Source organism: Macrotis lagotis, chromosome X (assembly GCF_037893015.1).
Source record: "Macrotis lagotis isolate mMagLag1 chromosome X, bilby.v1.9.chrom.fasta, whole genome shotgun sequence".
NCBI classification, from domain to species: Eukaryota; Metazoa; Chordata; class Mammalia; order Peramelemorphia; family Peramelidae; genus Macrotis; species Macrotis lagotis.
In genome coordinates this window covers 394,839,333-394,855,023 of record NC_133666.1, presented here as the reverse complement: position 1 = coordinate 394,855,023, position 15,691 = coordinate 394,839,333, and the positions used below count along the sequence as shown (strand labels likewise).

At 42.0% G+C, this 15,691-nt stretch overlaps 1 protein-coding gene across 1 annotated transcript; it reads right to left on the bottom strand.

Annotated features, from left to right (window-relative positions):
• Positions 1-2,845: 2,845 nt before the first annotated feature.
• HEY1 (hes related family bHLH transcription factor with YRPW motif 1) lies at positions 2,846-6,169 on the bottom strand. Its single transcript, XM_074199969.1, has 5 exons — positions 6,066-6,169; positions 5,891-5,966; positions 5,705-5,788; positions 5,474-5,555; positions 2,846-4,616 (listed from the first exon to the last, which is right to left on the bottom strand). Exons 1-5 carry the CDS (start codon positions 6,152-6,154, stop codon positions 4,021-4,023), a joined length of 927 nt encoding a protein of 308 aa, XP_074056070.1. The 5' UTR covers positions 6,155-6,169; the 3' UTR covers positions 2,846-4,020.
• Between the last annotated feature and the right edge of the window lie 9,522 nt (positions 6,170-15,691).

Below are 15,691 nucleotides of genomic sequence, written 5' to 3'. Positions count from 1 at the left end.
GTGTATAGTATGGAGACAAATGTAAAGACCATCAGATTGCCTTCTGTGAGGGAGTGGGGGAAGGGAAACTAGATTAGGGGGAAAATTGTAAAATTCAAAAATGAATAAATAAATTTAAAAAAAGAAACTCAACTGTGAAGACCCTTTGATCCAACAATACCACTACTAAATCTATAAACCAAAGAGATCACAAATGGGTAAAAAACCCAAATGTCCAAAACTATTTATAGCACATCTTTTCACAGTGGCAAAGAATTAGAAATTGAAGGAATTCCTATCAATTGGGGAATAACTGAACAAATTGTGGCATATGAATGTCATGTAACACTACTGTTCTATAAGAAATCGTGAGAGATGGGACTTTAGAATAGTTGGAAAGACTTGCATGAATTTATGCTGAGTGAAGTGAGCAAAACCAGAAAAGCATTGTACACACATGATCAACTATGATGGACTTGCTCATTTCAGCAGTACAATAATCCAAAGACAATTCTAAAAGACTTGTGGTATAAAATGCCATCCATATCCAGAGAAAGAACTGTGGGGTTAAATGCAGAGCAAAGTTTATTATTTTCAATTTTTAAAATTTATCTTATGTATTATATCATTTTTTTCCTCTCTACTCTTTTCTTCTGTCTGGATTTGAATCTTCTTTTACAACATGATTAATATAGATATATGTTAAGCATGTGATGCATGTAGAATGTTTTTAGATTGGTTTCTGTCAAGGGAAGGGGAGAGAGGAAGACTTTTGCAAAACACTGCAAAAATAAATGTGTTGAAAATTACCATTGCATGTAGTCAGAAAAATAAATTAATTAAAATTTTTATTTAAAAAAAATTCTTTGATCTCAATTGGAAAATGATAAACAAATGAGGTTGGTATGATGTGATCAAATTCCAGATGACTCTGATGAGGTTTGGTACTCTCTCAATGTAATCTATCAAGGGCTAGGCTTGGAGCCAGAAGGCTCTGGGTTTATGTCCAGTCTCTGAAGCTAGCTGTGTGACCTTGAGCAAGTCACTTAACTCATTTGAACCTCACTTTCCTTGTCTGCCAAGTGGTGAAAAAAATACCAAAAGTATCTACTTCACAGGATTGTTGTGAGGCTCAACTACAATAGTGTTTTGAAATTTTAAAGCTATGTAAATGTTACTTATTATCATTATTCTGCCCACTGAGTGTACCCACCCCAATGAGGAGATTAAATCTTCTTGAGCAAAACAGGCAACCATAAATAAATATGGGGCAATAGTAGTACAGGCTGAAAAAAAAGCATCCTAGAAACTGATTTAATTATTTAAAATAGGGGTTGCTAAAGGTAACAGTATACTTTCCTCAAAAAAAGTATTTTTGTGGTACAACATTAATATTTGTAAAAAATACTACAGCTTGCTGCCCAGGGGCCTATAAGACAGAACTGAGCATTAAATAATAGACAAAATGATGCCAGGCAAGAGATTCTTGAATCAGAAGTTAGCATTTCAAATGTTGGGAAGCATTAGCCCTGCAGCTTCTAATCCTCTCAGAGGGATACATAAGTAACTGCTAAATTTCAAAGTTCAAATTTCTTCCCTTTGCCTTTACGTCTGGTAATGCTTTGTTTTTTAATCAGAAAAGGACATGGTCAGGGGGGGACAAAAGTCAATTTTTTTCCATTCTCTGCCAGATTCTGTGTTTTCTCTTTCCCCAGCTCCCCCCAGGATCAAGGCAAACCTCCTTCAGAGTTAAAGGAGACTAGCCGTCCCCTTGGCTCCAGTGGATGCCACTCCTTAATTGGCTGGAGGACCACTTTTAAAACAAGACTAAGGCACTGCTCTCCCCTAGGGATCAAGCCAACTGCCTCTGTTCTGACAGGGTTTTCTTATAAGCTAAAGCATATGCCTACTTCTATGCACAATTCCAGAATCGAATGCACAAAAAGGGGTTAAATGCATTCCCCCAAAATATGACAAGGGAGGTCTCCCGGGGCTCTGCAGGTGCAGAATTACAGCTTGCCACATATAATCACTGCCACTGATTCCACAACCTCTGATCAGGTCTTCAGTGACAGCAATGGGTTTTAAATGCAATTAAAAAAAAAATGCTCAGAGCTAGGCTCACAGGAGGAGCTTGGAAGAGATCTGGTTGATTTTAATAGATGACATCAAAACTCACCCTCTTTTCCTCCTTTCCCTCTCCATTCTAGGGTTTTCCTAACTCCTGCCTAGCTATTTAAGGAATGTCAGTCTAGGTTACACTCATCAGCTATAGTAACATATAATGTCTAGTTGATCTTGTCCCTCTGGGGGGAACCATGTCCGTGTCATAGTATTCATGTGGAACCTGTCCATAACCTAGTAAACTCAAAGTTCAGACATGAAGAATTCTTCTTGTTGGGTCTCATCCTCCCTGATGAGCTCACTCTGCTTAATTGAAATAATAGCATACATTTTATGTAGGGTCTTGGAGCTCATCCTACTCCAACTCCCTCATTGAACATTTGATGACAGTGAGAACCAGACTAGCAGTGTGACTTACCCAAGGTCACTGAGCAATTCTATATCAAATCCTTTCGAGTCCTGACTCCAAATCTACTACTTTCACACTACAATGTCTCAGGAAATTTAAGCCTAAAGGTTCAATTACTTGCCCCAGATCACCATGCTGATCCATGCCAGAATTTTAACTGTCCCTTCCCCTCAGATTGGATCAGGCTGGGAGATCACATGAAACAAAGGCCAGGAGTATGAGGTCAGGGAAGGGGGAAAATCTTTCACCTGATTAAAAAGAGTGGGGGAAAAATAGAGATTTCTCCTGTTGGCATAGTATATAACACATGTACATTGAAATACAGATGTTCTTTCTTTTTTTATTTAATCACAATACATCAATACAACGGAGATCAAACCCAATTCATTGGAGGCCACTTAAAATATATCTTTGAAAGAAATGAACCTGTTTAAAATGATGCTTTCACAGATGGAACCAAATTTTAAAACAAGAATACAGAAAAGCCCTTTTAAAGTCTTCAATAACCAAATTTCTGTGCATCAGAAAGTGACAGATAATAGTTTTCCAAATAAAATAATACATGGGGAGGGAAGTGAGGAAGAGAAGATTAAACATTCATTGTTTCCACAGGACTACTTGAATGAATAACCTCTAGAACACCAGGATAATTATTCATTGTAACACTTCAGATGAATTTGAAGTTCTTAAGAATGAAGATATTCATATTGGCCAAGGCCAGTTGTATTCTGTAACTTTAGTCTCCCAGTTGCCTCTTCTCCCAAGACATGTCAAATCCTGACCTGTCACACTTCTGTTAGGCCAGGAGTGGTTATTCCCTAGGTGAAAGCTTTCAATCACACCACATTCCTACAACAGTTTGGTCAAGGCCCCAAATTAGGTACCCATAAAATTCACCCATCTGTTAACAGGAGGACAGCTTATTCTTCTTTTCTTGCATGAAGCTGATTGTTCTGATTTGTCAACGCTTTGTTCAGAAATATAAAACTCAGAATATAGATTACCCCCCAAAAAAAGTGGCAATTTCTTATAGAACATCTTAATCTTTCAAAATATTCACAAGCAGAATTTATGTTAATGTTGAGCATAGTGATTTGGAGAAAAAAAATCTAAAAAGTTGTAGCTAAACAAGAAAAACATAACAAACTGCTAAATTAAAAGTTTCAAAGTTTTCAGGCAACAGTGGAATCATTTGGAAACAATAATACATGTTGACAAAGTGGATTAAACACTTAGCACAAACCCATCACAGGATGTTGGTTTATAGCCACCACTGCAATTTAATGTTTTGGATAAGTTTAGCAACTAATTTTTAAAAAAATACAAAATATAAAAACCAAAAAAAAAAAAGAGAAGAAAAACAACCAATTTTCATAGTTCTTAAACAATTTTTTTATCTAAAATTGTACCTTTTCCCCTTTCACTTATGATTTTAAGGTGAAGTTGGCAACAATCCAGCTCAGCTGGATTTTTAAGCTTTCCCCCATCCCTCCTAAAGCGTTAGTTCTTTAAAAAGCTCCAATCTCAGTCCCCCAGGGTCTATAAGGCTTGCCAAGGTTTGTGGCCTGGTTTGGTGCTGAAGGGCTCAGTGAATTCGGGGACAATAAATGGAAGGACCCAAAAGAGAAGGGAAACGCAGATAGGGATGCCATGGAAGACAGTAGAGGGGGAGAAAGTTTAGAAGAAGCAGTAACCACTGGGAGCACAGGTCCAAGGCTGCCGTTGGGGGGCACTCTCAAGGAAGCCGTGTCAGCATGGGATGCTGTCATTCTCCCCTGGTGGTGTGGTTCTGTAGAAGTCGCCGGAGGACTGCTGTTACTGTGGCCATTCTGGGGTGGGGGTGGTGGCAACAGCAAGGGATGGGAGATGTGAGGGGGATGTCCAAAGGCACTGCCCCAGGGAATATGTCCAATGCCTGTGTGTGCACTGTTGGCAGCTTCCCGCTGAGAGGCGTAATTGTTGAGATGAGAGACAAGTCGAACCCGGAGAGGATCGGATGTGTCTAACCCTTCAATGATACTAAGGTAACGGGCAACTTCCGCCAAGCATTCTCTAAATCCTAAACTCCGGTAGTCCATGGCAAGAGCATGAGCATCAAAATAGCCTGAGAAAGAGGAACAAAAGAAAAACCTCAGGTCATTGCTATAAATAGGCAGCTTCATCTTAATCACACTCCTTCCTGACAAATGAAGAAGACATAAATGAAATGGGCAGGTACTGCTGGCAAACTAAGTAAATATTGACTGTGTTTTCTTGTACACAGCTCAGAATTTCTAAGGTCAAATAAAAGTGTTTCATTTTGAATTAATAGTATGTGCTTGTTAATGGTCTATGTTCAAAGTCCATTTACCAGAGATGCCAAGCAGAAGGTGGAATTACACACTACTAGCTGATATTCATTCATCGGACACACAGATGTATAACGCTATCATCATAGGGCACTTAGTCCTCATTCAGGTTCTTCTAGTTTACATATGTATAGACAGCTATTTTATTTTTCCATCTCTTTCCATTAGACTGCCCTTTCTGGGAAAAGATTTTTTTCTTCAAAGAAATATGACAGTGTGGCTTGCTTGTTTGTTTTGAACCTCCTAGATGCATAGATAAGAAAGAAGTGCCACTTATCTTAGGGGGGAAGGTGCATTTCCCCTCCCCCCAAAAATGACTATGGATTAAAATGAGAGCCACTTCATTTGAATCCGTGCTGTCACAACTCTGGAGAGCCTCAGACAGCAGTCATTTTCCAAAGGAAGGCTCTATTTATATTCTGCACCGGTATAATTTGCAGTCACTATAAAATGGTAGATACACGGTAGAACATGTCAAGAAAATGTGAGATTGCGCTTCTCCGGCGGCACCCATCTATGTATACAGAGTTACCCATCTTCTCCCTAATTCCTTAGTAATCGGAAGACAAACAGCCCGCACCCCACCTCCCCGAGATACTAATGAGCTTTATACCTTTCCCCCCGGCCGAATGCAGCATTTTGAGATGATCCACGGTCATCTGCAGGATTTCGGCCTTTTCTAATTTGGCTGATCCCTGCGCAGAAAGAGAAAAGTTGAATTGGGCGGCGTGTGCATTCGGGGATCACCGCAAAATAAGTAGGGGGTATCCCGCAACAGAGCGCCTCCCCCAGCCCCCTGGAGGTTCGAGCGAGCTGCTGGGCGCCCCGGGCCCCGGCCACTCACCTGCTTCTCGAAGGCGCTGGGCACCAGTCTCCTCAGCTCCGACAAGCTGTTATTGATCCGGTCTCTCCGGCGTTTCTCAATGATCTAGAACAAAGGGAGGCTCGTTAGAGCCTTCAGCTCCGAAGCCCCCCCCCCCCCGCCCCCAGCAGAAAAGACAGACGGACGGACGGACGGACAGACACTCACGCCCCTGCGACGCTTCCTGGCCAGGATCTGGGAGGAGGCAGACGGGGACACGGACCCGGGGGCCGAGCTCAAGTTTCTGCAAACAACAAGGAATCCCCGTTAAACCGGATGCCTCCTGGGGGCATCCCGCCCCGGCCCCGGGGCCAGGGGCCAGGGGCCCGGGGGCTGCCCTCACCCATTCTCGTCGGCGCTCTCCTTCTCCACCTCGACCGTCTCGTCCAGCTCGCTGTCGGAGGAGCTGTAGTCGGGGTGCGCTCGCTTCATGCTGGCGCGGGCGGCGGGGGGGAGCGGAGCGGGGCCGGGCCGGGGCCGGGGCCGGGGCGGCGGGAGCGGGGCCGGGCCGGGGCCGGGGCGGCGGGAGCGGGGCCGGGCCGGGGCCGGGGCGGCGGGAGCGGGGCCGGGGCCGGGGCCGGGGCGCCTGGGTGCGCTCCGCTGCCTCGGCTGCACAGACGCGCACTGCTGCCCGCGCACTCGCCCTCCGGTTAAAACTCCAGCTTGCCTTTCCCACGCTGCGCCCCTTCCCGGGCCCGGGGGGGCGGGGGAGGAGCCGGGCGGCGGCGGAGCGGGGGCCCCGGGACACTTTCGCCCACCGCCAGGCCGGGCCGGCGTTCCGGGCCGCTGATTGGCAGCCGCTCGGGTGGCCGCCCGCCCCCCGCCCCGCCCCGCCCCGCCCCGCCCCAGGCTGGCGGCTGAGCGGCGGCCGCGGCCGGGGGCCTGGGGGGGGGGGGGGACGGCAGCTCTCCGGCGGCCCGGGCCCGCCCCGCCCCGCCTCGCGCGCTCCGATTGGTCTGGCCGCGCGCCAGGGCCGAGCCCGCAGCGCCGCCGGAGAGCCGCACGCGCCGCGGGCCGTGGGAAAGTGCCCGAGCCCCAGGCCGCCAGCCAATCGGGGCCCGCCGGGGCGGCGGCGGCGGCGCTGGCGGCCGCTGCGGCGGCGGCGCTGGGCCTGGGGATGAATGAGGAGGGGGCGGGGGCCGCGCGCGCGGGCGGGCGGGGGCGGGGAGGTCGCGAGGAGCCGGCCGCGGGCGGGGCGGCTCCCCCGTGTGAACCTGAAATCCGAGCCTCCCCGGCCGGGCGGGCGCCGGGCGGCACTCACCCCGCCGGCTCCGCGCCGCCACTAAATCACCGCCGCTCCCTGCAGAGGCGGCGCGGGCGCTGCCGGGGGGCCGCCCGCCGCGCCGGACCCCCGCCCTCCAAAACTTGGGTGAACTTAATTCCCGGGAAGCGGGGCGTCTGTGCGCGCCACAGGCACTTGACAAGGCCCCCGGGATCCTGGGGTCTGTCGCTGCTGGGGGTCCTTCCCCAGCCCGTGGGGACTGCGCTCTGCCTCCTGCCCAGAGGCACGTCCCCGGGGCGCCCCCCGCCGGGGCGCAGAGCCCGCTGCCCCCGGGGAGGAGGGCGCCACGGAGGCTCCCCCACCGGGGCCCAGCGCGCCCCTGCCCCGCGGAGGCGGCGGGGCGCATCCCCTCCTCCGCAGACCCCGGGTCTGGCTCCAAATCCAAAGGAGTCACATTGTCCCCTCGGGCACCCCCTCAGGTTTCGTTTCTCCCCTTTTTTTCTAAAGAACCCGCTTGGCCCAAAACTGAAGATCTCAACGCAGGGGTCCAAAAAAGATTTTTGAGGAGTGGGATGAATTTGGATGGGGAAAAATAACACCCCTGGCTTTCACTATTAGCTGAAATTTAGCATTTCCTTCCTTTGTTTTAAATATGAGAACGATGGGCTTCATCAGACTAACAAAGGAGTTGGTGACACAAAAGATGATCGGAGGTCCTCTCTGGTTCTAAAGGCTTTTCCCTTTAGAATTGGAAATTCTAGATGCCGCCTCATATTCTCTCTCCATTGAAGCCATCCTGGCTGGTCTATTCTCTTGATGAATCCATGATTTCCATCCATCTGGGGGGCTTCCGACATTCAGTGCTGACTGCAACCCCTGCAAACCTTTTTCACTCTATGATCCTTTCCCCATTCCCTCCTTCAGCTTCTTGGAGAATCCACCCAAACCTTCCTATGGTTTGGTTATTATTTTCAGAGTAGTGAACTTAAGGAGGGAGGAAATCTTGAGTTCATAATACCTGTCTCAGATACAGACTAACCAAAGGATGATAGGGAAGTCATTTAACCCCTCTCAGCCTCGGTTTCCTCATCTGTAAAATGAGGTTATAATAGTAACTATTTCACCGTGTTGTCATGAGAATCATACGAATAAAGTGTTGTACCTTCAAGTGCTATTGTGATAATAAATTAACACTAGAACCGTCCTATTAAATAAGATATTTATAAATAACAGTGCAGTGCCTAGAAATTGTCGTTTTTCTGTCTCATGGTCCCATTTGGGGGTCTTCTTTGGGCTAAAGATGCTGAAGTGATTTGCCATTTCCTTCTCCAGCTCATTTTACAGATGAGTAAACTGAAGCAGAGCTCAGTAACTTGCCCAAGGTCACATAGCTAGTAAATGTCTGAGGCCAGATTTGAACTGTTGAAGGGGAGTCTTTCTGACCCCAGGACCAGAGTTCTGTACTTAACTTGACCCATATTAAGAGCTTCATATATTTTCTTTTCTCTCTTTCTGGTTGATATTTATTCCTGTTTGACCTTTTCTCACACATTCATGGTGATGATTTTTATATCACTTCTCTATGGCAAGTGATCATTGGTAATGTGCCACAGTCAAGCAACTTAATTCCATACTGGATTTTTCCTTTGTCCTTTGATTTCCTGTAATCACCAGATTCTTCTGAGAATCCAGAGTTCTCTGATTTACAACATTGCCAGGAAATAACAGGTGCTAAAGAAATGGCCTTCTGTGTTAGGAAATTCTGAAACCACTGACTAATTTTGCAAATGAAACCCAGTGGACTCTCAACTTGTCTGTCAACTCTGGTCCTAGTCATTGCTCCTCTACAGCACTGGTGTCAAACTTGTGGATACAAAATCACTAAATCCACTTTCTACAGGCCATGTATTGACTTAGAAAACCATATATTAATATCTAGAACTTAGATACTTGTCCCAATGACATTTCAATATATTTTAGGCTACACGGCTTTGTGAGCTCTACTTCTGCGGACACACACACACACCTACATATACATATATACACATATTATGTATATAAATATATATATAAAGATATCAATTTGTGTATTGAAATAATACTGATTATTTTTAACTCTTCAATTTAGTTATCATACTTGACTTGTGGACCTCAGTGAACAAAACTTTCTAAAACAAAACAAATATAAATTCAATTCAACATACATAGTATTGATTTGAGATATTCTAAATCAATAGGCACTAGGATACATCCAGTTCTGTTTGAGTTGGACATCATTGGAATAGACGCCCTGGTATGGAAACTTCACCTGATAGAAATAGCCTGTGACTTCATCTGAGACTGTACCTGTGAGGTTAAATGACTCTCCTATATTCATATCTACTATGTGCCAGTCTTAAATACAAAACCCACCACCGATACATTGTGCATCAATGCCTCACATTGTCTATGTTTCTAAGTATTGCATACCTATTCTCAGGAGTCAAAAGTTACAATATTTAACATGGGAACTTTAAAATATGTAATGGCATTATTGCCACTGAGATATAAAGGATAGAAGATCTAAGGCCACTAAGAAGTGAAAAAATTCAAAAGCTTCCTTTGGGATTTTAAAACTACTCAGGATTTTATTACAAATAATAGCAAAGTAAACAGGTTAAAAACACTCCTAGGAAAGCAGTAAGCACTTTGAGTACAGACTAGGTCAAGTTTGAGTGAGAGTGAGAGAAAGAGAGAAGTCAGCTATGAAGCTTGGTTTAGTCTGGCCATATGGCATGGGAGAGGCCCATGGTGCTCCGCGTGGCCTAAGAAAGAGCATGAGAAAAACGCATCCTGCTGGATGGAAACTAGAGTTAAAGAAGAAGAACCAAGAAGCCACAGTTCTTCCTGTTAAATACCCTTCTGTAGTAGGTTGGACAAGGGTCGGTGCTTGGGGAGTGATCTTGCACCTTGGGCCAGGTATCTTCCTATAGCAAGCTACAGACTGGTCCTTCCTGTCCCAAGGTGTTGGACCCCCAAGTTTAACATGTCACTTCCTGTCACTCCAGCATCTATGGCCAAGGTTAGGTGAAGGGGGAAATGGGAGACAGGATACAAACAACAGGGGTCAGTTTACATCTCAGGAGAAAACAGCCTTCCACAATTAATATTTTAACAGCATTAAAGCTACATTCATAATTCTCTGCATCAGAATAATACCATTATATTTTAGCAAGATAATGCAATGAATAGTGTTGGGTCTGGAGTCAGGAAGATTTCATGAGTTCAAATGTGACCTCAGTTATTTGCTATTTTTGTTCTTCATTCTCGAAGACCATGACATCAGGAAGATGATGCCATGGCAAGCAGATGAATTAGATTTGAGTGAGGGGGTGCTGTGTTAAGTCATCAGCCTCACTTTCTTCTCCAAAGCCATCTGGGTTAGATATGAATTAGGACACCTGGAGATGACCCTGGATGCGAGGCAATCAGGTTGGGACTTGGTGATGAAGTGGGAAGTGTCTGAGGTTGGATTCTATCTCCTGTCCTCCTGACTCCAGTGCTCTAACCTCTGTGCCACCTAGCTCCCCCCCTCAGTCCTTTATTAGCTATGTGACCAGGCAATCACTTAATCCTGTTTCCTCATCTGTAAAATGAACTGGAAAAGGAAATGGCTTGCCATTTCACTATCTTAGCCAAGAAAACTCCACCAATGGATCATGAAGAATCCGACATGATTCAACACTAGAAACATTTAGTGGGAAAGCATTTTATCAGCATATAAAATGTGGTCCTTTTAGATAATAGAAAGTGCATAGAGCAGTATTAAAATATAATAAACAATATTTGATATCTTTAAAAATGTGATTTCTATTCAGATAAAATTGAGGATGAGAAAATCTATCAATACAAATGATTTAAATATAGAGAAGACAATCATCAAATTTCTATTCTAACCTTGTTTTACGATTGGTTCAGAAAAACAGGAGACTTAACTTTGGATTAAAATTGGTAAGTGACATCAAAGATTCAAATTCAAATGGAAGCCTTTTGACTCCAAATACAATATTTCCACTTTGCAACAGAACTTCCCAGTTTGTAGCTTTTATGAATTGTCTTGAGAAAAGCTGTTATATAAACCAAGTTATTAACAAACCCACCATTGTCTATAAATGCAATTTAAAAAAATCCTACATCATCCTGGTAATTATTGGATCTGGATTATCTGGACTGTCTGCCAGTGATACAAAATTTTATACTATGTATACTGAGAAAGTTCAAAACCTCAGTAGGACTAGCACTAGAGTCCTCTAGCACTAGAATACTTATAAATAAATAAAATGTTTAAGATGTAATAGATTTAAATTCAACTGAACCATCACCAGATTCAATTTCATTTTGGGAAAGGCCATTCATCTGGGAAAGGCCATTGCTTCAAAATCCATAGTTTGACAATATTTTTCTGTAGTGAAGGGGATTATCCTAATCTATTGATTCTCCCTTCTAGTCCAGTTGATATAAACACAGAAAGTTAAGGGTTATGGTTTTAAGGAAATGTAAATATTTTTTTTTACTTTTTTTTTCTAGTCCTTCAATAGGTCTGACTCAGTCTTCAGTCAAGCTTGGGTAAATTAAAATAGTAGCTTGCCCATTAACTGGCTGATGATTGACTCCACCAAGGTGCTTTTTAAAAGCTAATTTGCTGTCTCTAGAAACAATGAAAGGAAGACTTTATGGAGTGGAATTTGTGATGGTCTAGAAGCCAGCTAGTATATGGATGAACCTGGTTCTTGAAAAGGACTAGATTTTTAACCTTTCTCCTTGTGCCTCTACTAGAGGTGGAAAGATGAGATTTCTTTCTCTTCCTTCTCCGACATTTTTCATAGTCTTGTAGGACCTCAAATGGGTCTCTTGGTGATTACCCCACCCCATACTGCCAGCCAGAGGCCTGGCTTCACAAATATCATCTTCCTCAATTCTGCCTCCAGAGTGGACTGGCTAGCTTTTTAAAGACCATCTGTATGAGCAGAACCAGAAGAACATTTTACACCCTAACAGCAACATGGGGTTGATGGTCAATCTTAATGGACTTTCTCATTTCATCAGTGCAACAATCAAGGACAATTTTAGGGTATTTGTGATGGAGAATACCACCTGTATCCAGAGAAAGAATTATAGAGTTTAAACAAAGACCAAAGACTATTAACTTTAATTTTTTTAAAAAAGTATCTTATTATGTAGTTTTGCTATCTCTTATATTTTATGTTTTCCTTAAGGATATGATTTCTCTCTCAACACATTCAATTTTGATCAATGTATAGCATGGAAGCAATGTAAAGATTATCAGATTGAATTCATGGCAGGGTGGGGGGAGGGGGGAGCAAGATTGGGGGAATTGTAAAATTCAAAAATCAACTTAAAAGGAAAAAAAAAAGATCATCTGTTTGTTACCTGTCAGGGGCAAACCAGCCTACTAGTAAGAGGCTTAAATGAAGATTTCTTCAGTTTTATAAAAGTATAACTCTTCTTTACACTTCATTTAAAACCTTAACAGTTCATTATCTTTATGATCTGCCCCTAACATTTTGTGATTGTATCAACTGGAAGGAAGGGAGGAAAGAACGAATTAATTAGGGGTTTCTGATCAAATCTCAACTACTCACTACATTTCAGTTAATACTTACACACGTACAAAGAAATAAATGTATATACAACAAAACTTATTAGTCCTGAACTTTGGGTCAAAGAGATATAATTTTGAATCCCTCCTCAGATATTTACTAGTTGTATGGAACCAGGAAAGTTCTTTTGCCTAGAGACAGGTAGGTGGTATAGTGAATAGAGTGTTGGGTTTGTAGTCAAGAAGATCTGAGTTCAAATTTCCCATATAGTTAGAAATTGTATCACCCTGATCAAGATATAGACACTCATCTCAGTTTTATCCTCTGTAAAATGGGCATAATAGCCTCTTCCTTGAAGGGTTTTTATGGAACATGAAATGAGACTACCATAGTAAAGCCTCTTGCAAACCTTGGAGTTTACATAAATGATATTATTTAATCTTTCAGCCTCTGTTTCTCATTAGGAAAAAAGGAAAATAATACCTGTGGAGCATCACATGTTATTGTAAGAAGCAAAGGACTTAATTTATGTAAAGCTCTTTAGTAGCCTTAAAGCCTATGTAAATGCCATTATTATTTTTCTGAGTTAAGAATCTGAAAGGTAAATGACAATGATTCCTCATTATCTTTGTATTCCATCATTCCATTGCCAGCACTGATTTCCAAATGCTTCAGGTCTTTTGTTAAAGTTGTTTTGCTGTGTCATGCCCTTGATAACAGTATTCAGATTAAATAGTCTTTACAAATGGGCAAGAGAGTAGCAGAAGTATCAAAGAAGATCCCTACATTAAGAAGAGAAAAATTGAAATGCTGACTTCAATGGAGATCTTGACCAAATCACAATTTTTCACCCTCACTTAGTAGGGTCTTTATAAAAAGTTGATTATAAAGAGCATTGCAAAAGGACTTTTTTAGGGACAATCAGCTAATGTGTGGAATACTCAGGATGAATATAGAGGACCATTAAAGGGGTTAGTGAAAGCAAAGAATAAATGAGTTCTGTGCCTTGTTTTACCCATATGTTAATTCTTCATAGTACACAAAGTTTAAAAAGAGTAAATAAATATTTAGAATCCTTTTAAAGGAAAGTATCATTAGAAAACAACCTTCTGGGGCAGCTAGGTGGCACAGTGGATAGAGAAGATAGAAGGATAGAGTCAGGAAGACCTGAGTTCAAATTTGGCCTCAGACATCTAATAATTGCCTAGTTGTGTGACCTTGGGCAAGTCACTTAACCCCATCTCCTTGTTAAACCCAAAAAAGAAAAGAAAAGATCTTTCTTTTAACAGTATTTATGAAATATGAAACCAACTTTTTCCTATTAATAGCAAACCATTTTAAGCAAAATCAAAGATAAGTCCACTTTTTAATGTAGGCTTTAGAATTTGTTTATGTTTAACATTCTTCTGACCATGTTTGCTGTAATAGACTATAGATTGATGGATTCAGTAGGGCTCTTTTAGTGTGAGAACAATCTCAGTGGGAATCCGTAAACAGCTGCTTAAAATATCATATCTGAACTTGGACCTGGTGCCTGTTTTTCTCTGTTCCTTCTTTATCATTGCTAATGTTAAAGGATATTCTCATTTAGTTGGCCTGCCTTTTGGGTCATGACATGGTAAAAAGATTCACTTTAACCTCCCTGTGCCTCAGTTTCCTCATCTGTAAATTAAGACTTTAAACTATGTGATCTGTATAGGTTCTCATAACTAAAATTTTCTCATTCAAGCATTTTCCCTCTCAAATATTTAAGCCGCCCACAAATATTTAAGTTTCCCAACTTTATCACATATCAATTCCCTTCATTAATTCTATAATAATTAAATCATGATCTTTGTTTTTCCCCAGTCATACCCATGTCTTTATGTATATTAACTGTTCTCAAAATGTAGTCCACAGAGTCCCCACAGGGGACCCAGTCTACAAGGTCAAAACTATTTCTATAATAATATTAAAACATTATTTGACTGTTAAAATACTTCCCCCTTTTCCAACTATGTATCTGTGTTAGGCAAGATTTTCTTAATGTACTTCAAATAAAACAATGCACCTCAACAGACTGAATGAAGAAGCAGATATAAGACTATGCCTTCTATTAAACCAGACTTTAAAGAAATTTGAAAAATAAGTTAAACCATGTTTCTCTTCTTATTAAATTATTTTGTTTTGGGAAATAATTTTTTGGAAATTATTTTAATTTTTGGAAAATATTTTTCATTAAAATACTTTAACATGTAATAAGGTTGTTATTTTTAAATTATCAACATTTTAATATTTTGTCAATTTTAATTTTAATATAATAAATATTGATTGGCATAACTCACATAAACATACACTCTTTGGGGCTTCAATAATTTTTAAGAGTATGAAGAGATTCTGCAACCAAAAAGTTTAAGAACTGATAGTGTGCACCATCATCCATTACTGGATTTGTTGAAATATTTCTCTTCCTTTAAAGTCCAGTTTGGGTAACAATTCCTCTGTGAAACTTACCCTTTTCCCTTTTGCAATTATAAATGAAAAATTGCTGCATAGAGATAAAAGACCCCAAAAATACCTTGGAAAATATACAGAGCAGCAGACTTCCATCGAGTAATATTCATAACTTGAAGCCTTTGGAGATACTGCCACTAAACACCTAAAATCTTGCTGAATTTTCACAACTTAAGGCACAAATGAGGATGCTTGTATTTACCATGAAGTGAGAGTTGAGTGAAATTCAATAAAGGTCTGATCTAGCTCTAGACTTGAAGTTTTGCTTTTTACTACCATCTTTACAATCCATTCCTGTCTTCCTTCTCCTATTTTCTAAGTTTAGCTCTGGAAACAATAATCAATCACTCCTGCTAACCAATGGTTCACTTTCATGTCCTATTCAACTTGGACCTTCTGACTATTTACCTTCAGTGGCTTCTCTTTTTCCCACTTGGACAGGCATCCCTTTCACTTCCACCTTTCCAACATTACTTATCTTAATCTATTGACATCAGCCCCTAAAAAAATTATTCTATTGATCTTTGGAAATCAGCCCTACCATCCCAACATAGTTGGTTAGGGACTAACAGGACAAATTAACCTCTTAAACCTACTATATCTACCATCTGGTCCTAGATACAGACCATGCTTCACTTTCACATCCCTTCTAGC